Source organism: Phyllostomus discolor, chromosome 7 (genome assembly GCF_004126475.2).
Source record: "Phyllostomus discolor isolate MPI-MPIP mPhyDis1 chromosome 7, mPhyDis1.pri.v3, whole genome shotgun sequence".
Taxonomy (NCBI): Eukaryota; Metazoa; Chordata; class Mammalia; order Chiroptera; family Phyllostomidae; genus Phyllostomus; species Phyllostomus discolor.
In genome coordinates this window covers 11,801,306-11,825,777 of record NC_040909.2, presented here as the reverse complement: position 1 = coordinate 11,825,777, position 24,472 = coordinate 11,801,306, and the positions used below count along the sequence as shown (strand labels likewise).

The 24,472-nt window shown below is 40.1% G+C and overlaps 1 protein-coding gene and 1 non-coding gene across 2 annotated transcripts in view; both read left to right on the top strand.

Moving 5' to 3' along the window:
* GOLGA4 (golgin A4) overlaps positions 1-23,120 on the top strand; it is a 91,286-nt gene extending 68,166 nt beyond the window's left edge. The window contains 8 exon segments of the mRNA XM_036030514.1: positions 789-905; positions 3,059-3,079; positions 3,264-3,332; positions 4,134-4,209; positions 7,299-7,402; positions 12,216-12,302; positions 20,300-20,362; positions 23,103-23,120. Of these exon segments, the coding sequence (XP_035886407.1) occupies positions 789-905; positions 3,059-3,079; positions 3,264-3,332; positions 4,134-4,209; positions 7,299-7,402; positions 12,216-12,302; positions 20,300-20,329 (504 nt within the window). The 3' untranslated portion in view covers positions 20,330-20,362; positions 23,103-23,120.
* Positions 4,623-4,899, top strand: LOC114502213. Its single transcript, XR_003685060.1, has one exon. It is a non-coding gene; the product is annotated as a small nucleolar RNA U85 (small nucleolar RNA).
* Positions 23,121-24,472: the final 1,352 nt, after the last annotated feature.

The window sequence follows — 24,472 nt, the reverse complement described above, 5'->3', positions numbered from 1 at the left end:
TCAAGAAGACTAGAAAGTTTTTATAAAGGGAACCACAGACCTGTTTCTTAAATTAAAAATAACACATCAAGGATTCTTTTGTAATTCTTAGAGGGCTTGCTTTAGATTGGCATCCCACAGCTGTCAAAGGAATCGTTAGACATAGCTAATTGTCATGTTAAAGTCTGAGCTGTACTGAATGAATAAGAGACGATTCTTTCAAACAAGGCTAACCCACATTGACAAAGATATTCACACTGGATGGTAGAAGGCAGAATAAAAACAGAAAACCAAGAGGCGGCAGGAATGTATTTATGAGTTTCTGGGTAATGGTGGTTTAGGGGGTGGTAGCTGCTTGAAGTGTGTCTCAGTGGGGAGATGTTGAAGGGGACCCCGCTTTGCTTATGTGGAGAGAAGGCGTTCATTCTTTTTCAGGTGGCCTCAATTCACGACAAGTGGTATTTACAGTCAGATTTCCGTGTATCTCGTGGTGGTTCATTGCCTTGTTTTGTGCCATGGGGCCTGTTGTTCGTTTTTGAGGCTGTTCCTTGGTTCTGGCAAGTCAGCATCTGTCAAATCAGATACCTGTTTGCGGTGGTTTTTCCTGCATGACTCTTACTCAGCAGACACTCGTCCTGTCTTCATTGCTTAAATTTGATCAATATTCCAATTCCAAATGTTCTTTTAGCACAGATGCTGACTCAAACATGTTCAGGTTTGTCCTGCAGAGATAATTTTCTCTATACCGTGTTGTCTCTCTACTGTGTTCTTTTTGGCAAGTTTATTAACACATTTGTTTTATCCTAAAGGCTCGTGAAGAAGAAATGACTGCAAAAGTAGTGGACCTGCAGGCTCAGCTTGAGGAGCTGCAGAGGAAATGCCAGCAAAGGCTGCAGCAGCAGGAGGACAACCCTGGCAATGATAAAGTAAGAGGGACTGGACTTGGCGTCGCATCATTTCTTGAAAACATTGTCATTTCCATTATTTGACTCGCCTACTAACACACATACCTACCTCATTTAACCCGAATAAAAACCTTTGCTTGTATTTTATAGACAGTAAAACTAAGGTTCAAAGAGGTTAAATAAAATGTTCAAGCTGACAAATCAATGTTGTATTGGGAATTTAAACCCAATCTGCCAGGCTTCAAAGCCTAGCCAGGGCTGTCCAGCCCTCTGGCCGCATGTGGCCCAGGATGGCTATGAATGCTGCCCAACACAAAATCGTAAATTTACTTACAAGCTTTCTTTAGCTCATCAGTTTTTGTTAGTGTTTGTGCATTTAATTTGGCCCAAGACAACTTTTCTTCCAGTGTGGCCCAGAGACGCCAAGAGGTGGGACAAGCCTGGGCCCTGGACATTTCCGTTACATTAGGGCCTCTCAGCCTTCCCTGTGGGGAAAGCAGCAGCGGCGGACCGTGAGCCCCACAGCCTGGGGCATAGCCAGAGCGGTCCGCAGAAAGTGTGATACTTTTAGGTTTTTATATTTTTGTGTTAAAAATTCATGTAAATTTTATATGCTACTCTAATATAGCCTCATTTGTAGTTGCATAGAAATATTTTTAGTTATATACCATGAAGAAAAACAGTTGCTGTTTTCCTCCTTGGTTATTGAGTCAGATGCAGATGTAATGAGTTAGTATGAGAAATTGGATTGCATTCAAAGCGATCTGGCACTGTGTATCTAGGCATTTTTATAATCCCATTTTTTTAATCCTCACCTGAGGACATGTTTATTGATTTAGAGAAAGGGGGAGAGAAGGAGAGAGAGAAACATCAATGTGAGAGAGAAATACCAGTCGGCTGCCTCCCATATGCACCCTGACTGGAGATCAAACCTGCTACCTAGGTATGTGCCCTGACTGGGAATTGAACCCGAAGCCTTTTTTTTGGTGTATGGGACGATGCTCTAACCAACTGAGCCGCCTGGCCAGGGCTATCTTCCCAATCTTTAAGTAAAGTTGATGCTGTGACAGAGAGGCCCTGTTTACCCTGAGGCTTCCTGTTCCACTGTGCCCCTCAACACGTGCACACCCACAGGACACGTGGGCCCGAGTATGAGAAGCCAGTCAGTGTACCCTTCTGCTCCCTAAACCGTTCTCACTCATCCAGTATGGTCTTTTCATAGCATGGTCATGAGGGGCTTGGGAAAGGAGGTGAGCACTGTTCACGTCTTCATCACTGAGAGTTGTCGGGAATTCACTGGAGGATGTCAGTTACCAGGTAGCAATTTTCCGGGCACCAATTACATGACCACTTTCCCAGAGTGGACAGAGGAGGCCTCCCCCCGCCCCCTGCCCTGTTTGGTCATGATGTCAGTATACCAGGTGCTATAAAATATTACTTCCTTTAAGAAGAATACATGTATTTTACTGTCTAACATGTTCTTTTCCTTGGCATCAAAATAAGTATCGATGTTGCATGCAGTGACATTTTGACCTGTGTTGGGATGGCAGAGTATTGAAAGATTATGAAATTAATATTTAGGTTTTCTGAGTCCTTGTATCATAAGAAAGGAGAGGAAATACCCTTAATTTTTATTTCTACTCTAAGAAATACTTTTTTATTTTATTCTTCTGAATTTTTATCCTTTTCCTTCCTCTTGTTGTTTCTGCTGTGTCTTGCATTACATATCAGTGTTGAGTTCAATGAAAAATTATTTGTGAGTATAGCTAAAAGTAGATTCCCAGAAATACTTGTAGAAGTTTCCTTAAAGGGCCCGTATGCTTTAAATAGATATTAATATGCTTAATGTTTTACAAATTATACAAAAGTTATATGAATATATTCTTGTTATAAGAGAGTCAGATAATACAGAAATACATACAGTAAACCCTCCCCTTCTAAGTGGTATTCATTGTTACAAGTTTGGTGAGTGTATATTTATACCACAATAGTTTGTACAGCAAAATAGGTCTGGTTTAAAAGCAAGTATTTAAAGTTGTGTCATTTCAAATCTGACCACTCTCTTAAGACTGTAACATTGAATTCTTATTTCCTTGTAATTTCGTATTACTCCATTTTATTGTTTCTTCAAAATTTTATTGTATACACTCATTTTTTTTGTTTTCAATTTTTAGGTATCAATTATGGAGCTACAGGTAAGACTAAATTTTCATTGAATTTGACTGAAGATAGTGCATTTTCAGGAGCATCCTGAGTTTTAAGTTAAAACATAAAGAAACTATTTTAAGTAGAAAAAAATCCCCAGCCGGTACAGAAAAGCGTGCAGACAGTGATGACACCCGTATATATGGCTTTCACACTTGGCGTTTGCTCTTTCAGACACAGCTCGCGCAGAAGACGACTCTGGTCAATGACGCAAAGCTGAAAGAGCAGGAGTTCAGAGAACAGGTACCGTCTGATTGGTGCTTTGTGTTTTAACTGCCTTCCTTGGTTTGTGTTAGTATGTGTTTGGATCTCTTTCAACTAATTACAGAAGAACTGATTCAATAGTTGGCTTTGTAATTTTGTTTGAACACCTGTTTCCAATTCTTTGGATTGTATTACCAGGAGTGGAATTGCTAGATCATACTGTAATTACATGTTCTAACTTTCTGAGGAACCACCTAACTGTTTTACATAGTGGCACCATTTTACATTCCTACTAACAGTATAAAGATTCTGATTTTTCCATATCCTCACCAAGTTTTTTGATTATAGCCCTCCTAGTGTGAAGTGGTATCTCATTATGGTTTTAATTGGCACTTTCCTAATGAGTAATGATGTCGGGCATCTTATCATCTGCTTGTGTCTCTTCTTTGGAGCAATGTCTGTTCAAGTCCTTAGCTCATTTTTAAGTTGGGTTATTTGTTTCTTTTTGAATTTTAAGTGTTCTTTACATATTCTGGATATAAGTCCCTTATCAGATACATGATTTGTAAATATTTTCTCTCATTCTGTAGATTGTCTTTTCATTTTCTTGATGTGATCCTTTGAGGCCCAAAAGTTTTACTTTTGTTAAAGTCCAATTTATGTATTTTTCCCTCTGTCGTCTATGCTTTTGGTGTCATGCCTGAGAAACCATTGGTGTTAATTTTATTTGGCGATGCATTTTCAACATTAAAAAAAATTGAGTGGTTACAGCAGTCCCTTTTGTTGCCAGATGGTCTCCATGTGAATTTTACGATGTGATTTAAATATGTATTATTTCAGATCCACAATTTAGAAGACCGTTTGAAGAGATATGAAAAGAATGTGTGTGTCACAACTGGGGTCCCCCCTTACAAAGGTAAGACTGACCTTTCACACGATGTTGCCCTTGGTTATCTCTATTGGGGGATCGATGGATGATTTTTATTTTTCTCTTTGCTAATTTTATTCTTTCCAATGAATATATTTACCTTTGTGATTCACCAGTAGCAGCTGGTTTTAAGGAAAGAATGGTGGTAATCTAAAACAATGAATGCATATTTGTTGTTTAAAAATTCAAATAATGCTGCAGTGTACAAGTGAAACTGCAAGTTCCCACTCCATTCTCCAGTCTCCATTCTCCGGATGGGCCTGGTTGTCGGCTTATGTGTGTTTTTCCAGACTCTCCTGTGTATAATCTGCCACACACACTCATGCAGACACAGTGACATATTTTACATGCTTCTGTTTTTACTATTACAACAATGACACGATTACTAAATTTTAAACCAGGATTAGAGGAGAAAATAATTTTGTAAACATTCTTACATGCAAGTTGGGGAAGGATGATTTGGAAATACCATTCTCAATTTAAAGAATGTGTGCTACATACAGAGGATTTTAAAGCTGAGCTTGGATTCTGTCCAGTTGCCAGGAAGAAATTGTGGTAACTGGAGTGAGAGAGTAGGGACAAGACATGTTCATGGAATCAGAGTCAGAGGTCCCAAAGGACTTAGTTGTACTATGGCCACTGAGAGATGAAACACAGATCTTTGGTAATCTGATGGCTGCTAGGGGGAAAAAGAAAAGAGATGAGCTTGGGTTTGTATGTAGTTGTTCCCTTGAGATAATCATCATTGAATAACCTCATAACAATTTTTCATTCTCAGTTGTACTGCCTCACTGCATTCAGAATAGTTTTATTTTGCTAAATATTTTGTAAAGCTTTCTGCTTTTTTTGCGGGAGGTACTAGGACATGAAGCTAAGCCATTTTGCATTCCTTTGTATTTTTGAAAGTGCTTAATTGCTATGAAATAACATAAGATACTACACAGTTTTTAATTAAATTAAATAAGGACTTGCTTTGGATTCTTTCCAAAATGCTTTTCAAAATGAAGGGAAAACTGATTTTGAAGTTTCCTATGGCTTATTGCAGAGGAGACTCCTGCCACAAAGATGGCTTCTCATAGCTCAGTCAGCACTTGTGAGTCTCAGCGCAGAGCTGCTCAGGCAGTGCTCAGCAGTGCCTAAAGATAGTATCCATTCTTTTTGGTAAGTTTCAACGTCAGAATTTCATGCATAATTTTTTTTCTCAGTTTTAAGTTGTAAAATGATCAGATGCAGTTTATTTAATAACATACATAATGTCAAGTGCCATGCACTATTATAAAGTACACTTTGTGTATCAACTTATTTAATCCTCTCAACAAGCCGAGTCGTCTGGTCGAATATGTACATCAGTCTCTTCACCATGCCACTTCTTTAAAGACTAAAATGTGCACCCATCATGCAGGAAAAAGTATTAATTTCTTCTCCAGGAAAATAGCAACAAATATGTTACCTAATATTTAAAACAATAAAATCGATTATTTTGTGAAAAGTGAAAAACATTGCAGACATTTGCATTTCGTGTTGCTCTAGAGCAGTGATTTCTCAAGCAGCGTGCTGCGGCTGGCGCACTGCCGTGCTGCAGGGATTCTCAGAGCACGCAGCGCCCGACTCTTTAGTCAGGGGCACGGGCTTCTTTATCCTTAGCTTGTCAAGTAAAAAAATGACAACAGCCAAAACAACAGTAGCCATCTTGTGTGAATGAATCAGAATTATACCTACTTTTTTGTCAGATCAGCAAAAATATATTTTTTGGTATCCCGTAGAATTTTAGTAATTAGTTTATGTGTGCCATGAGATGAAAAAGGTTGAAAGTCACTGATCTAGAGGGATGAAACATGTATTTTTTGAGGAGGAAATTATTATTTAGTTCTTGGTACTTTGTATTTGCAAAGTGTGGTTTGAGTGACTTGGGTGTTCTAAGAATATATACTTTTAAAAAATAAAGTAGTCCAAACATACACATACACATACACATACATGTGACATAAAGTTGAGTGCGGAGGCTAGTTCACACCTTGGAAGCCGCCATCCAGAGCACTGCAGTGCCTCTGAGGCTCCTCGTGCTGCTCTTGAATCTTCCGTCCCGCTGTTCTGATGTTATGGCGTAAGTGCAGCTCCCCTTTGCGGGGGCCCCAGGCCCAGTCTCTGGTTTCTTGAGAAAGCTCTCCATGTGGGTTTGACTGTCGAGGCATCCCCAGATTGCCGTTTGCCTCCCTGTTAAATCAGTGCTTTCATTTCCCTGTGTTCCTCTACCCCTTCAGGGATTTCCTACGACCCTAGAATGTTTCCACGCAGCTTTCACGCAGCGTTTAGATGTTTCTTGATAGCAGAGGGCTTTTTAGATTACCTAGTGGGCCACATTCCTGGAGGCTGAAGCAAGCATAGACATCACATATGCATAATTATGAATTTATTCAGATTAAAGTTTGTCATAGTGTTACTTCATATACCTGAACTGTATTCATTCTTTACTTTTAGATTGAATGGAGCTTAACAGCTGCACTATAACTCTTTATGGCAGCTTTTAAAGATGTGAATCATAATATTTGAAAACCATTATAATGACATTAATCATGCATTTTTTAGTTATTTTGCTTATCCTGTGTATTCAGAGACAGTTTTGGAGACTTGATTTAAACTTAGAGTGTTTTTAAACTTGGAATACTAGAAAAGCTAGAATACTATTCTGAGATACTGAGTTCTTAATGAAGTAAAAATGATTGTTAATTTTAATCATTGTAGAAGCCAACACATAATATTTAAGAAAGAAAACCAGTTTTTAGGAATATTTGTATTCCCTAAGTATATTCTTTTAAAATTGTCATTCCAGAAGAAGGAAGAGGGAAAAAAATGTGAGAAATAATAAGGTTACTATAATAATTATTGTTTTCTCTACAAGGGAAGAATACCATTTGGAATGCTTTACGTACATACAATATAATACCATGCAATACAATTAATTAGCACAGGAATGGTGCGTCTCTTTGTTTAGTTGTTTTTCAGTTTGTCTATTTTCTAAGTAATAATGAGTTTATCTAGTTTTGTCTTTACAGTTTGATCTGTTTTTTATTTGACAGGTGGCAATGTGCACCATACTAATGTCTCGCTCTTCGGAGAACCTACTGAGTTTGAGTATTTGCGAAAAGTGCTTTTTGAATATATGATGGGTCGTGAGACTAAGGTATAAATCGTGATGGGGTTTCGCATGTGGCTTGCTTTAAAAGGGAATGTGTCATTTGTAATACACATATTGATTCCATACGTTTACTATTAACACAGTACATGCTAATGGTAGCTGATGGGTGTCATTGCTCTTAATTTACTGAGGTTGATGGCCAGATTTTGCTTATAGTTCTACATTTATAAAATACTGATTTAAAAAAGACTGTTGGATAATGCGAAATACTAAAATTTAAAATTTCATTAACTTAATACTTTGTGGAGCATGTGGCTATTTAATTTTTGACTTGCAGATCTTAAAGTTAAGATAATAGATTTTATTTTCATGGAAACTTAAGGACTAATAGTATAAAAGTACTGGAAATGGTCATAATTAAGAATGACTACTTAGGGGTATTTAGAAATATTTTACATTAGTCACTGTAAGAAAATCATTCTTTCACATAAGGAATATTGATCATTTAAAAATTACCACATCATATGATAATAATGCTTGGCTAATTTGTTTTTTAGGAGATTAAATTATTGTAAGGTCCTTGAGTGTAGTCTTATTTATATCCCCTACGGTTTTGTTGATCTTTTGACAAATATATCTTGAATTGAATTAAATGCATTTAGGGAAATTCATGAGTCTTTCCTCAAACAAAATTTTCTATTTAAAGCAGTTTATTTTTCTCATTTTGTTTCAAGTTCTTACCTACATGAACTTTTACAAAGTCTGTATGGCTGAGAATGGGATAATGAGTTTTCTGTTCTTAGAAATAGTCAGTGTTTTAATTTGTGGGTGTCTGGGGGTTACTGAGTCATAGGTTGCTAAGCCATTTCAGGGATTGACTTGAAATCTATTTAAAACATAAAAAGTAAGGGCATAAAAACATTTTTAAAGTAATACTGTGAATTTATGGATTATAGAGATCGCTAAAACTAGAAGTTACAGGGCTAGAGGCACTTGAGTCCTCGATGTCTGTAGGAACCCCATTTCATCGTATCAGATAGTCTCAGATTAAGTCGTGACTAGTGTGATCCTGAGTGTGCGTCACCGGAGGATGCACATCCATTCCGTGGCTTTGTTTCCTAAGGACTTCTTTTTATTCAAGGGATGGCTAAAACTAACTTTCTCCTATCTTCTTAAAACAAAGCTAATGAAATGTAACTTTCTCTTATTATGTCTTTATTGGATAGCAGCCTGTGTTTGGGGTGAGGTAGTTTATGTTGCCTAGTTATTACACAGAAGGGGGAAAGGCATACTTTAAAAAAAAATAGCCTCTTAGAAAGAACGTTAGCTACTTTTGTTCATTTGCGATTTTAAAACTATCATCCCAGTGTTGTTGCTAAATAAATTATTTAACCTTTTCTTGGTCTGTGAAATGAAGAGCCTGCCTCAACGTGTTTCTTTTGGAGGCTGCGAACGTATGTGGGATGAGATCTCTACAGAGTATAAGTCCTTCTGGAGAAAGACGCAGCTCACATCGTGGGGTGTCGTCTGGGGCTTTGCCTGCTCAGCCATGTCTAAGCTGGCGTTTCCAGGGCTTTGCGGTTGGTTGTAAGCTGTGACTTTGGAGATAGCTGAAGGGAATGTCCTCAAGGCAGGGAGCCCTCTCTCTAGTCTCCATGGTCTTCCTGCAGTGTGTTTTTCTAGTTCCTACAGATGATGAGTAGGCTGTCATTCTGCATTCACATTTTACAAGTAAATATTGAAAATTGGTAGCAGAGATTCCATTTAATTTACTGCGTACCTGTGGCCCTTTGTTTATCACTAGGATGGACAGGGAGATGGGATTTGACACTATCCCTGACTTTAAGGAGTTTACCATATACAGATGCTCCCTGACTTACTTTTGGGGGAGTTGCTTCCTGATAAACCCATTATAAGTTGAAAATACTATATTGCAAATGCACTTGAAACACCTAACATACTGAACATCTTAGCTTGGTCTAGTCTACCTTAAACGTGCTGAGAGCATTTGCATTAACCTACAGTTGGGCAAAGTTGTCTAACCCAAAGCCTATTTTATAATAAAGTGTTGAATATTTCATGTTATTTATCATGTATATTGCTTTTGAATCATCATAAAGTTAAAAAATCATTTAAGTTGAACCATTGTAAGTCAAGGGCCATCTGTAGTAGGGAAGGGGAGCTGTTCTCAGTTAAGCATAATGTGATGCTGAGAGAGGCATGGAGTCTTCACATTTTCTTATGGGCAGGTCAAGGAAGACATCGTGGAGAAGCTGGTGAGTCTACTGGGCTTGAAGGTGGGAAGGCGTGGCTTAAATTTTGGTAGATGACCTCAGATAGGAGGGCAGCCTAGACAGAGGTCCAAGGCAGGACACTGAGTGTGGGTTTTGGAAGACTCGTGGTCTGGTCCAACTGAAACACTGGATCTGTACTGGGGAAGCAACAGCTTAGGGCTGAGCAGTGTGGAGGGCCTGGCCTGCTTTCAGTTTTACCTGAAGATGTTGGGGGTAGCCCTGAACATTTTTGAGAAGGGGATGACAAGGTCAGTGCTATTTTAGACATATGTTTTGCTGATTTGTCCAATTTTTACACATTAATAAAGAATTTGAAGTGGAGACCCGATTATGGCTTTAGAATGAGCCAGCGTTCTGGTACGGCCGCTGCAGGCTGACCCTGCTCTGCAGGTGTTTCTTGTCTGGCAGGATCTGTGTGTCACCCCACCTGTGATTCTTCGTCTGCCTTTGCACACAGTGTTTGCAGTTTTATGAGGAAGGTGACTGTTTTAAAACCACACATAGCACACACATTCTTACAGTGTGAAGTAAAAGTAAGCTCCCACTCTTTCTTCTGTTCTTGCACTTTCTTTTTCTTGGGTTTTGATCCTTTGTGCTGTTACTGATACTAAAAGTCAGCCTGTTCTCCTTTTCAATAGCAATTGTCTCTCTTCCTAACTTTTATTGAAACCTCTCCCTAAAGAAAACTTGGCAACGGAGCCACTTCTGCACCAGGTGGCTCATTTGACCTTTGCCCACTCCCAAGGCCTGAAGGCATTGTGTGTGGAGTAGTCTGACTTCTTCCCCACAGTGTGGCAGAGAGCTGGGCTCCTCCACCAAAGTGGTCGCCGGCATGCCAGGCCAGAGCTTTAAGCCTTTACTGGGTAATCAGCTACAAATTCTGGTGAGGTTGCTGATGAATTCAGAGGTAGGCTTCCCAGTTACCATCGTCTAGAAATGTGAAGAGACACTAGCCACAGTTATTTTGGTTTTGACAGACATGCTTGTGTGTCCTTGTATATGTGGTTTCATAGTGGATATAACTGGATTTGGGGGTACTTTGAACTTTATAAACTATTCAAATTTAAAAAGTCTTACAATTATAAATTTCTGAATTTTAGATTTTTGTTATTTCCCAAAATTAGCCTTCATAGATAATACACCAGAAAACATTTAAAATCGCTTCAGAGTGTTTTAATAAAAAGAATACTGAAATAGTTACTACTTCATATTTCTCTTGCCATTTCATGCTGCATTTATGCTTTGCTTCTAGACTTTAGTATAACAATATAATGAAAAGGATGAGGGTTTTTGTAAAATGCCTTTGGAATTTTCCAAGAATTCCAGTTCTCCAAGAACTAAGTTGTTTCAAATGGTATTATTTTTTAAATCATCAAAAGGCAGAGGCAGAAAATAAAAAGAAAGATAGGGACTGAAGCTAACATCAGGCTGTGTTGGGGCTTGTGGTATTAGTTGGTCTCTTAGCTCAAAGGAGTATTAGAAATATGTGAAGTGCCTTCCTAGGCTTAGAACATACTAGGAATTTTTTAAAACGTTCATTTCTTTCCTTCCTGGAAATAATGGTATTTTTTCCCTAAAGATGTGAGTTTCCAAAATTTCTGGTTAACTGTTGTGTCACGTTATCCTCAGTGACCTTCTCTGGCCTGTCCCTTCCACCCCCTCTTCCCTACTCCCACCCCCACACAGCCCATGGACCGTGAATAGAGTGTGAGAGTCAGGTTCCTGGGTGGGCCTGCCCTTCTCTGGGGGGGTCCCCAGGGCAGCGCCAGCACCAGCATTTATGTGTAAGCTCTGAACTTGTTGTCCTACTTATTTCATAAGTGGTATCTTCTTTCCTCTCTGTCTCCCTCAAAACATCTCATCTTGACACAAAATAGGCAATTTCAGCCTTTGAGGAGAATTTTCTGCGAGCTTGTGGGTGACAGTCTGACTTACGGTATATTTATTTAGATCTGCACAATTTATGATCTTGTTTTGCAAGCCACCATGTGTAATGTTTGATTCATCATGTTTTCTACCAAACAAAACATCTCGTGTTTCTTTAAAATGTAATTTGTATTTCTATTAGGTTGATGTGCTGCATGTCTTAAAGATACCTACTAAGCATGTTCATGTTCATGCAGTAGCCCATGTTTATGAGATATATGATGTGATTTAGTTGAAGATGAACCTGGGAGTATCCAATTCTGATTATTTAGAGCATATGTTTTGGCAACACATCACTTACTAGACAGATTTCTACAAATAAAAAGTCTTATAAAATGAATGAGTAATAAAGTTTCATCTTAATAAGAAGAAGGGCCAAGAGCATTAGAACTTTGTATAGCTTCATGCTATTGTAAATGCATCTTAAAACAACATCAGCCAGACATTGTGAGGAGTCTTTTTAAATTGAAATGCTAGTGTTGGCTGTCATTTCCTTGACCGATATACCTTCACATCATACTTCTTTGGTTGTGGCTTCCATTGAGAGCACTAAAGAGTCTCACCAGCAGAACATGTCAGACGGGTCGACGCTCCTGCTCTCACGCCTGTTGGTGACCATCTCCTAACTTCCCTTGTAGACCATGGCGAAAGTGATAACCTCTGTGCTGAAGTTTCCCGACGATCAGACCCAGAAAATTTTGGAAAGAGAAGATGCTCGACTAATGGTAAGCTTTAAAAGTGGGTTATGGGTAGAGGATGACTTTATTTTATCCGTTTACATTCTGGCTCATTTACAAGGACTTTGAATTGGTAAGAGAAGTTAAAACTTTGTTATTTTTAGTGTGATATAGCCTGAAGAATGAGGGTGGATCCACAGTAAGAAAGTTTAACTTAGGGCAAATATGAACTGGCGCCCTCGAGGAAGGAACAGCCTTGTTTAATAGTGTAGATGAGGGTCACGTCCATACGTGCATTATGGGAGTCCAGAATTTGGGCTATTTGTGGAAAGGATAGAAAAGGCATTTATTCAGGCATATCCAGTAAGTATATTATTATGTTTTGCATATTATAGTTCTTTATTCAACTTCCATTGATTTTCAAATATACAGTAATTCTTTTTTTTCTTTGTTAATATATTTTATTGATTATGCTATTACAGTTGTCCCATTCCCCTCCCTTTATTCTCCGCCGCCCTGCACACACCCTCCCACCCACATTTCTCCCCTTTAGTTCATGTCCATGGGTCGTACATGTAAGATCTTTGGCTTCTACATTATCTATACTATTCTTACCCTCCCCCTGTCTATTTTCTGTCTACCATTTATGCTATTTATTCTTTGTAACTTTTCCCCCTCTCTCTCCCTCCCACTCCCCTGCTGATAATCGTCCATGTGATCTCCATTTCTGTGGTTCTGTTCCTGTTCTAGTTGTTTAGTTTGTTTTTGTTTTTGTTTAGGTTTGATTGTTAATAGTTGTGAGTTTGCTGTCATTTTACTGTTCATATTTTTTATCTTCTTTTTCTTGGATAAATCCGTTTAACATTTCATATAATCAGGGCTTGGTGACGATGAACTCCTTTAACTGAACTTTATGTGAAAAGCACTTTATCTGCCCTTCCATTCTAAATGAAAGCTTTGTTGGATGGAGCAACTTTGGATGTAGGTCCTTGCCTTTCATGACTTGGAATACTTCTTTCGAGCCCCTTCTTGCCTGCAAGGTCTCTTTTGAGAAATCAGCTGACAGTCTGTTGGGAACTCCTTTGTAGGTAACTGTCTTCTTTTCTCTTGCTGCTTCTGAGATTCTCTCCTTATCTTTAATCTTGGCTAATGTAATTATAATGTGCCTTGGTGTGTTCCTCCTTGGGTCCAACTTCTTTGGGACTCTGAGCTTCCTGGACTTCCTGGAAGTCTATTTCCTTTGCCAAATTGGGGAAGTTCTTCTTCATGATTTTTTCAAATAAGTTTTCAATTTGTTGCTCTTCCTCTTCTGGCACCCCTACGATTCAGATATGGGAATGTTTAAAGATGTCCTGGAGGTTCCTAAGCCTCTCCTCATTTTTTTGAATTCTTGTTTCTTCATTCTTTTCTGGTTGGATGTTTCTTTCTTCCTTCTGATCCACACCATTGATTTAAGTCCTGGTTTCCTTCCCATTACTGTTGGTTCCCTGTACATTTTCCTTTATTTCACCTAGCATAGCCTTCATTTTTTTTCATCTAATTTGCAACCATATTCAACCAATTCTATGAGCATCCTGATTACCAGTGTTTTGAACTGTGCATCTGATAGGTTGGCTATCTCTTTATTGCTTAGTTGTATTTGTTCTGGAGCTTTGACGTGTTCTTTCATTTGGGCCATTTTTTTTTGTTTCAGCACGCCTGTTATGTAGTGAAGGGTGGAGCCTTAAGTGTTCACCAGGGCGGGGCAATACATGTGGCTGCATTGTGATGCCATATGTGGGCAAGGGGTCCAAGAGGGAACAGTGGTGCTTGCTGTGCTCTCTGCCAGATTTCAGTCACTTCCCCCGCTACCCACAAGCAAATTGGGCCCTTCTGGTGCTGATTCCCATGTGGGTGGGTTTGTGTACATTCTAGGACCCTGTGGGTCTCTCCATCGAACTCTCCTGTGAGGCTGGGAGTTTCTCTAGCTGCTTCCTCAACCCCCACCAGTGTTTTCATTCAGAGGCTTTGAGGCTTTATTTCCCTGCGCCAGGACCCTGGGTTGCACGGTCTGTCTCACTGCCCAGTTGTTCCTCCCAGTTTATCTGCCTGCAAATGTGGGACCACCCACTCTGCCAGCCACTGCCTCACCAGGTCTACCAGCTGCCGCCTTGCCCTCCCCAGCCCTCTCCCGGCTGCCTGATTCTGCCCTTCCTGCTGGTCTGGACGAATGTTTCTTCTTTAACTCCTTGGTTGTTGGACTTCCATACAGTTCAATTTTTTGTCATTTCTGGTTGTTTTTGTTTTTTAAATTGTTGTCTTCCTTTTGGTTGTGCAAGGAGGCACAGTGTGTCTACCTATGCCTCCATCTTGGCCAGATGTCTCTACAGTAATCCTGCGTGAAAGAATTTATGCATTTTTGAGCTTTCGACATACCCTACAAAGGAGCTATAGATAACTGAATTATTAGAAACCTTTGTGTGAAGTCTGCTGTAATTAAAATAAACAAATATGTGACTTCATAAATTACGCAAAATCCTCTACACCTAACTTCTTTTTGCCCCAGACCAGTAATTCAGAAGATCCATTTTAAGCAGAGTGAAACGTGTGAAATTTCGTGTCTTGCCCCAGGCTTTCTCTTTCTGCTTCCTCTTCTTTCCTCGCTGTTAGCCCGCAGTGCTTCCGTCTTCTCCCCCCAGTTCCTTTACTTGTGTCCTGGTCTCAGTACTGCTCTGCTCTCCTCTCCTCTCTCCTCACTAGAGCAAGGGAAGCTCTTCTCCTTAGTGACGGCTTAGCCTTTGTTCAAGTACCTCCAGTAAGAAGGACTGAGCCAGTAAGCCTCCCAGATTGTCTAGACAGACTATGTGTCTTAGAAAAGTTCTTGCTTATCTTGAGCCCAAATCTCCCCTTCTGTAGTGGTCACCAGTTTATTCTAGCCCATGGAACTGAACCAAAAATCTGGAGATGGTCTAGATGGAAGGCTTTTTCCGTTCCAGGCTGAATAAATACCCCCTGCTCGCCTCAGCCATTTATGAAGTTCCTTCTGTGTGCCCCGTTGCGCACAGTCCGTCTGAAGGCGTCCCAGGCACATTCTGACCTCCAGGTTTCTTCTGCAGCCACCCCAGCGTCCCTGGTCTTTGTTCCAGCGCTCCACTGTGTATCGTATCGCATAGCTATCATGTATTTTCTGGGACGACTGCAATTCTTTTAGCGTTGGTTTTTTGTGAAACATTCCTTCTCCATATCTTTTATTATCTTTGTTCATTCTCCCATGGCCTCTTTACCATCCTAATGTTGAGCGTGGCGAACTCTCCCCTGACCATTGGGCTGCGTGTTACCGGGATGTCCTCTGAAGTGCAGGTTCATCCCGAGTCGCTGCTGGGCAGGTGTGTCAGGGAACGCGCCTCCTCACCCCGTGTCCACGTGCAGCCACAGCTTGCTTTGCTTCGAGGGAAACTAATGGACTGACACATGTAGACAGTGAACCATGTAAAACATTTTTAAACAGAAAAGTTGGGTTTTTTAATATTTAACGGAAAGCAAATTTTTGAAAAAATTACACTTTATTTCTGAGTCAAGTAGAATTCATTTTAGGTAGGGACGAAAGGGTGGTGGATCCTTCCTGAAATAATCCTCCCTTATCCCAGAGGCTGACATGTTTGGAAAGAAAGCCCCATTCCTCTATGACTTTAAGCAGTCTCACCCATTACCTTCTTTTTTGACTTTGAGAGTGTGTTTACTAAAGCTGGGCACAGTGAAACAGGGAGGGGCTCAGGGCAGAAGCAGCAACAGGAGAGAGCTCAGGCGGGGCTGCTCTGGCTCCCTGGAAAGTCAGAGCAAAGAGGCCTTGGGGACAGGTTCGGGGCTTAGCCTGGGACAAGTTGCCGCAGCCCGTTGCTCCCCGGTCACAGGTCTCGTGGGGACCCTTAGAGTGCAGGAGAGAAAGGTGAAAGTGCACACCTGAGAGGGAGGAGAGGCGTGGGTGTGCTTCTGCGAGGAGGGCGCACGCCATTATTATTTTTTGCTTAATGAATGGAGTCAATAATCACCTATTCTTCTACTTATTATGGAGAATACAGAAAAATTGAAGATGTGGAAGATATTTTAGGGGAAAGAGGTACTCATCCATTCATACATGAATAAAAGATATACCTAAATAATATAATTCACGCAATAAAAATAAATGCTTAGGAAATGTGAAATGACCTATAATGAACCCAAAGAGGACTTAGAAATCACCGTGAGTTACCTTTTGTCGGTATAAGGAGATTCTTAGTACAGGATGGGGTGACTCAGGATTGTTGTGTATTCGATGAAAAGTTAATCGTTGGTGATTGAGAACGTTGCAGCAAGAATCACATGTGCATTAAGATGGCTGTTACTCATAAAATGAGCAGTAAAAATTGCTGTTTTGAACAAGTCTCTTGAATAACTTTCAGCTAATCATACGCCCTTGTCCGTGAAGGGTGGCTGATTGGCACACAGCTCTGCAGAGAACAGTGACTTCTTCTTCCAATGGGAAGATAAGATACCAGTAGAAAGATACATGCGTGTCTTCTCAATGCCATCATACAAAATGTCTTTCCAGTAGAAGGATATGTAAGTGTACAGAAAACAGAGCATTTTAAGATTTGTTAAATAATCACTTAAAAGCTATTTAGTTACATGAGCTTTAAATGCATGTTCCCAGCGGGTCTCTTCTGCGATTTGTTGTGAATGTGGAGCTACACGTTTCCCTTCTTTAAAATCAGCGACCTTGGGTGTTTTGTTATTTTCGGCCCCGGGGGCGGCGGTGAAAAGCTGGTGTCAGTAAGCCAGCACAAACCCCGAACACCTGTGGAGCTTGCCCTGCCCCCACACGTGTGGGGTGCTGGAGAGAGAGCGCGCTTCACGCTCCGTGCTGACGCAGCAGCCGCGTCCGTGTTGGCGTTGTGTGGTGGGTGTTACAGGAGGGGTGCGTCCTGCAAGCGTTGCTCTGTGGTTCTGATGTTACACATTTGTTCTGTGGCTTTGATCAAAAGCTCTCCATGACTGCCAGTAAGGTGTTTTTTGGCACATCCCTCCTTTACCATATCTCTCTGCCCCCAGTGAGCGTTATACTCTGAAGAACCCCACTGTAGAGTAGCAGTCAGTACTTAATCAGAAGTTTCAGAGTTTAAGCTAATTTCAAGAAAATATTTCATACATGAGAAGTCATCTGTTAAGGAAGAGTAAATTATAGAGCATAATTACAGTTTGGTTTGAGGGTCGTGGTGTGCAGAGAAGGGATCCAGCCCTTCACGGACGTAGTGTGGGAACTGGGGCAAGCCTCTGAGCCTCCGTGCCTTCACAGAGCCAACACCGTCGTGTCGGGGGTGTTGGGCAACCGGATCAGAGTGCCTGTGCGGGAGGGACTCTGGTGGCACGCGGGGCTGGAGGTGGTGAGCACTCAGCCGGCACGTAGCAATGTATGGAACTAGCTCTTCCTAGAAAGTGAGACTTGGGAAGGTAAACTAATTAGTGTGTGTAAGGTAAACCATTAAATGCCACAGCAGGACAGTAAAGTCATTTTAGAAGAATGTTACGAGCTCAGAAAATGCCCCTACCTCCACCTCCGCCACCCTACACCGTCAGCCACACGCAGCGTTGCTGTGGCCAGAGCCAACCCCTGGACAGCTTGGCCCCTGGCGTGACTCTGAGCAAACGTCTTTTATAGTCCCAGCCTTCGTTGGTAAAATGAGTGTGTTGGGTTAGTCTATCTCTCAGGTTTTTTCCCCTCCAAAGCAGTACATTATTTGTAAATTTTAAAGTTTTAGATTGGTTTCAAGTGGGAAAAATTGCCTACAGACAGCAGGCAGAAGTTAAAAAGAAAATGCACGTATCAGATGTGCACATACCTGTGTTCCCCAGGACGGCCGCTTCGCTCCTCCCAGTTTTCAGCTGTTGTGCCCCTCAGTTCGTTTTGTGGGTTAGACTGGACGCTGGGGTGGGTACAAACATCTTTGGCTTGTCTGTTTTGTTTTGTTTTGTTTTGTTTTTTGCCTAATAAAACTGCCCTGGAAGTACACCCTCAGAGTTATTTTTTAAAGGAGAGTGTTATTGGTTATTTAGAATTATTTCATTAAGAAAGTTTATTCATTAATATAGTTGACAATACAGTATTAGAGTTTATTTTAAGCAGCTGCTAAATCATCTCTTGGAATTGAAAAGATTTTGTTATTTAGAAACCTCTTAAAAAGTATTTTTACAAATACATTTTTCTCTTCACAGTGCTAGCAAACTTAATAACATGTTTAATGTAGATGGCTATTTTCTTGGTGACTCCATTAAAAGAATATTATTTTCTTGATGCAAAAGATTTGGCTTATTTCCTTTCCCCATCCGCTCTAGTCCTTAAAAAGGAATCATCTTCTGTGGACTTTGTTGTGGCTGTGCTTTCACTCAGGTCTTTTGCTCTCTGTCAGGTTCTTGACTAGTCTCTGCCTTAGACTGGTCTTGTACTTCAGTTAGTGCTTCTCACGTCTCTCCTTTTGGTTGGAATTTTAAATACCTCCTCTGAATTAACAAAGCCCTCAACTTCTCAGCATTGTTGGGCGCGATTGGTTTCTGTTCCGGCGGAGGCTCGTCTTCCCCTGGTACCGGCTCAGTAGACGCCTGCCAGGCGGGCTCAGGAAACAATGTCAGTGAGTTGATGCGTAGTGAAAGATACTGCACGTGTAGAATATGGGCTTGTTATCTTAAAAGTAGTTTCAACTCTTTCTTGTTAGAATTTTGTAACAGTGATCATTGTCGAAACACATTGCGTGCGATTCGGAAACACTGCCAGGAAGCGAGCCTTCATGGCCTTCCGCCTCCCAGCTGTTCCCACCTCGCCAAGGTCCTCTTTGTAACGCTGTGCTGAGTATCCCCGGGTTTCTAAACTTGGCTGAACTTTATTAATATATTAATGACTATTCCTTTATCACTTATTTTACAAAAATGAGAGTATGCAGCAGTTTGCTTTTCTCACTTACTGTATTTTTACATTATGCCACCTCATTACAAGTAGACCTGCCTCATTCTTTTTAATGGCTGATTGTCTGAGTGCATGGATGTCCTACAGTCTCGTCCACCAGTTTCCTGTTCGTGGACACTGAACACGGTGTCCCGTTTTTCAGTACTTACAAGCACGGACGGGGGGCGGGGGACATCCACACACGTATATTTTAAAGTTTTCCATAGGGTATTTATTAGCCTTGCTGTGTTGTGTGTGCTGCTAATAAATGTGTTTTTTTTTTGTTTGCCTTTTAATTTTGCTGCTTTTTACTAACCCCACATGAAATATAAAAAATAAATAAAATGATACTTCTGAGGTTGGTCAAATTATCCAAGAACAGACTCAGATTTTATAAATAACACCTGTTTTTGCTGATGCTGTTTTAAAGCAAACCAGGAAGCTAGTTAATAATCTTGGATTATGACCATCTTAAGATGGGAGGGACATAGAAATCATTTAAGAAGGTTGCTTCATTAAAAACTGTTTGAAATTGGGTCCCATTGAATGTAAATTTTGGGTGGGTCTTCATTCCTGAAACTACTTCTGATGTACTATTGAATTCAAGGGAGCTATTTGGTGGTAAATTTGACAAATTTTAGGAATGATGGGGTGACACACATACTGTAGCCATAGTCATGACATTCCCCTTAACCTGCTGATGGTCAGCTGAGATCATGTAAATAAAATCTGACCGTGGACTGCAATGGGATTATGAAAGAACTCTTTATAAAGCATATACTCATAATCTAATTAATCAAGCACATAAATATGTACTAAAAGTGTGAAGTACTTTGTTAATTATGTTGTTTAAATTTTTAAATTAAAGTTACAAGTAAAATCTCAGCTACAAAAGTGTTACATTTACTTAGGGTAGGAGGGAGGGATTCTAGATTCTTTATACTTTGCCTATACTTCCTTGATTTGGGGAGATGTGAGAAAAATTTAAGTATAATCTGTTTAATCCTTTGAAGTTCATATACACATATATTCTGTGTGTTATATTAAGTCTTAAAACTAACCCAATAAGCTTTTTTTCTTCCTGGCTTTGTAGTATGCTTCACCTCGCAGTGGTATCTTCTGAGTAAACCATCAGTCTGTGCTTAGGTAGCATGTGGTGAGTGAAGAACAATGTCTTGTGTCTTCTGTGCAACAATCAATGTACTGCATGATACTAACCACTTTGTTGGAGTTCTTTTGCTTTTTTTGTTTAATGAATATATGATTTTGCTATGGGTTAATAAAGGTATTTTCCATTAATTCTGTTTTGTAGATTTATAATCTGTAGATTAATAATCACTACTACCAGTGTGTTACAATAATTTTTGGAAATTTTATTTCTTAAAATAATACTTGAAAATTTCAAAATTGCTCTTTGAAATTTTGTTAAGAATCCAAAAAAAGTATTTATGTATTTTGTATTCTTTTTAGTTTATTTCCCAAGAATGTTCTTTGAAGTCAATAAAGATTGTGAGAAATGAAAAATCATTTTCTAGGTAAAAGTAAAGTGACATATTTTAAAAATCCAGAATTTAAAATATTGTGAAGGCTCCTTAGAGTCAAGGCTAATCTGAAATAATGAAAACTAATAAAGTCGATTTCAAAATAAATGCACTTTTTTTTCCTTCCTGGGGTCATAAAACTCAACAAAGTAACACCTGTGTCCCGAGGAGCCCCGTAGGCAGCCTGCGTTAATGGAAGGCGGCCGCTTCTGGGAGCGCAGCCCTGCAGCGCGTGAGTGGGGCACGCACGGCGTTCCAGAGCGCTGACTGCCCGCACTGTTCCAGCACCTCCCCCGACCACCCCCACGCACTGTCCCTGCTGTTGGCTGATCGCACACCCCCAAAGGTTCAGGCTACCTTTCCACCTCAGACTCTGCTAGAATTTTTACAAATCACAAATGACCTGGATCACAATTAACAGAGCTTATTTATAATGAAAGATTCTCTGTGATTGTTACTTCAGCTAGTATTCAGCTAACAGTATCAAGGTTTAAAATGCCAATATACAGCATTTAAAAAAACCTTTTAGCTTTAAAAAGCCTTCATGCCTACATGTCAGTCTCATTTTGATTTTAATATATATCAGTTAACTTGCCTTAGGGATGACATGGAATTATCTCTAGCCATGTAAATCCCATATCAAACTCAGTAGTCATAAATTTTCCTTTTTTAATAATATAAATATGGCATCATTCTTGTTGTTATATTACTGCATTTAAATATTGTCACCAGTCACTGGAAATGATTACTGTGCAGCATTTCTGTTGACTGATTAATTGGTTGTCTCCTCAATTTTTAGTTTAAAAAATTTTAAACATAAGATTTGCAAAAATGGAACAATAAATATGTGTATACCCTCCTGTATTTACCAGTTATTAACATTTTGCCAAATTTCCCCACTTACTCTCACTCTCTGTGTATTTCCCCCTGTAACTTTTGACAGTTGCTTGCAAACATTAACTCAGTATTTTAGCAAATACCTTTAAGAACAAGGGCTTTTTCTGCATACTCATAATAATCACAGGAAATGTAATATGTGCATAATACTGTTATTCAGTATATTGTAAATATATTTTTCCTGTTTTCCAAATAACATCCTTCATAATTTTTAAAATTCCAAGATCTGTTTAATGATTGCACATTGCCATTTTTAGTTGTGTTTTCCAAGGTTCTCCTTTGAATGAGAAACCTTCCAGCTTTTCTTTCTGTTACGGCTCCGACAGTGCACAGCATTGCGGAGTCGTGCACGACAGCATTCTGCCCGCACAGCTCGAGCTGGGGTTTGGAGGTGAGAGCGGACCAGGGAAGTCATGTATAATGGAGGTTTTTTCTTTTCTTGTCTAGATCTCTAGGGCCAACATGATTGTTGAACTAGTTTTATAAATAATATGCTATTGGAAGTACATCATCAGTAGTGGGTGATACTGTTCGTTTACAAATTGAGAAGATTTTAAAAGTTTCTCTTTCCACTACATATATGAAAGTTTGTATTACTTAATGTTATTCAGTAATTTATTTTTATGGCATTTTTTTTTAACTTCATACTTGACCTGACTGTGAGCTTTTAGCATTTTAAGCAGAAAAACCTGATTAGGAAGGTTTAGCATCATTTCTCATAACATTTTAAATTTTTAAAGAGGATTTATTTATTTATTTATTTATTTATTTATTTATTTATAGAGAGAGGGGAAGGAAAGGAGAAAGAGAGGGAGAGAGACATTAATGTGTGGTTGCCTCTCATGTGCCCCCTGCCGGGGACCTGGTCCACAACCCAGGCATGTGCCCTGACTAGGAATTGACCAACGACCCTTTGGTTTGCAGGCCAGTACTCAATCCACTGAACCACACCAACCAGGGCCATTTTAAGTTTTTAAAATTAAGTTTGTTAAATTCAGATGAGGCATAGCTTTTGACCCCAAGGTGCTGTTTGTCCCCTGCTGCCAGCTTGTCCTGGAGAACCGCGATCTGTAGGAAAACCCGCACACTGGGCTCCGGGAGGAGCTCTTCCTGCTCTTTAGTGCAGTCGGCATTGCCGCCTCCCAGAGACGTTCCACCGAGGCAGCGTGTTTACCCCTGGCCTTCTCTGATAGGAGGACCTGGTAGCACGCAGCACGTGGTGAAGGGTTACAATGTCAGTGTCACTTGAAAATGCCCTGTTTCGGGATTGCTGGCCCTGGGTCAGATCATTCCAAGAACATTGATTTTGAGATTTCTGTAGTTTAATACTTAGAATATTTCTACTTCAATCCCCAGGCCATAGCATATAATTTTAACTTGAAACAACCGATTTCCCAGAAAGTTGATGTTAAAGGTGTTTTTCCCTGCCTTTAACTTCTTTTCTTTCCCTTGTTCCAGTCATGGCTTCGAACTTCACCCTGAAGAAATGGGGAGAGCAGCGCCAGGCAGGGTTGGGGAGCCGCGTGCTGCTGCTCTGGAGAAGGGGACTGCCGTCCGTCCGTCCGTCCGTCCGGGGCTCTCCGTGCAGCCGCCAGACCCAGACGAGCCTGACCCTGGCCCCCGGACGCGGACGCAGGCAGACAGCCCTCACAGGTTGTCGCAGTGCAGAGATGATGACGGTTTTTTTTTCCTTGTTTCCTTTTTCTTGGTTGGGAAGAGTTTTATGTTGTTTAAAATTTTTAAATGACTTCACCTGATTTATGGGCTCACTTAATGTTCCTTTCTTCCATCCTTTTTGTCCCTCTTTCAAAAGAACTGCTTGCCTTTTCTATTTATTTTTAGAGTGATTTTTTAAAAGACTTGTGCAATACATTTTGAGGTGACACATAGTAGATTTTATCTGATAAATTGGATCACTTAATTGATTTTTATCCAGAATGATTTGTTGAATATTTACTAAAAACTAGTTCTTTAAGTTATGACATATGATAAATCCAAACAGCAGTACCTCATTGTTTACTTAGCTTTTGTACTTATATTTTTCAGAAGAAAAAATACTACTGTAAATTGTAAATAGTCAGTATATAACTATTGTATGCAAACCTGTGACTGTTGGCAGTGTCATCTTGGAAGAACAGATAAATAAAGTTTATTTACTGTATACAATTTGCCGATTGTACTTTTTCTATTTAGAAATCTATTTCAAAGTCGTTAAGAATTTGTTTTCTGTCTGGGTGAATATAATGAACTGTTTGCAAAGATGAGTATTTAGAAAGAGTTTTTTATGTTCAAAATTAGCATGACCAATTAGAAGGAGTATGGGAACAACACACCTCATGGCGTGCTCTGGGGTCCTGCCAGCTGGGGGACGCCTTCCCTTTCTTCAGTAGACCGTGCTTTGATTCTTGTTGAACTTAGAGAGAAATTTCTGGACCCAAAAGATGGGAACTGTTCAGAGCGTTTCACACACTCTTTACATCTAGCAAATACAACATGGGTATCTAGGTATTATCTGACCTCCATCTCAAAGTGGAATCCCAGTTTCTAGACAGTCTGCAGCCTGGCGATGCTGCCGTATCACATTGTAATAAAGAGTGGGAGCTCTGGAAGTCAGGGGGTCAGTGGGTGACCATGGGGTCTTCCTATAGCCCACAGCTGACTTCTTTGAGGGCTACTGTTCCAGCAAGGGAAGAGGGTCTTCCTCCCACCTGCCTCCCTTCCTCCACTTTCTTTCCCTTTATTCCTCCCTCCCTTCTTTCCTTCCTGCCTTCCCTCTCCCTCCTTTTTTCTCTCCCTCTCCTCCTTTCCATCCTGTCTTTCTTATTAAA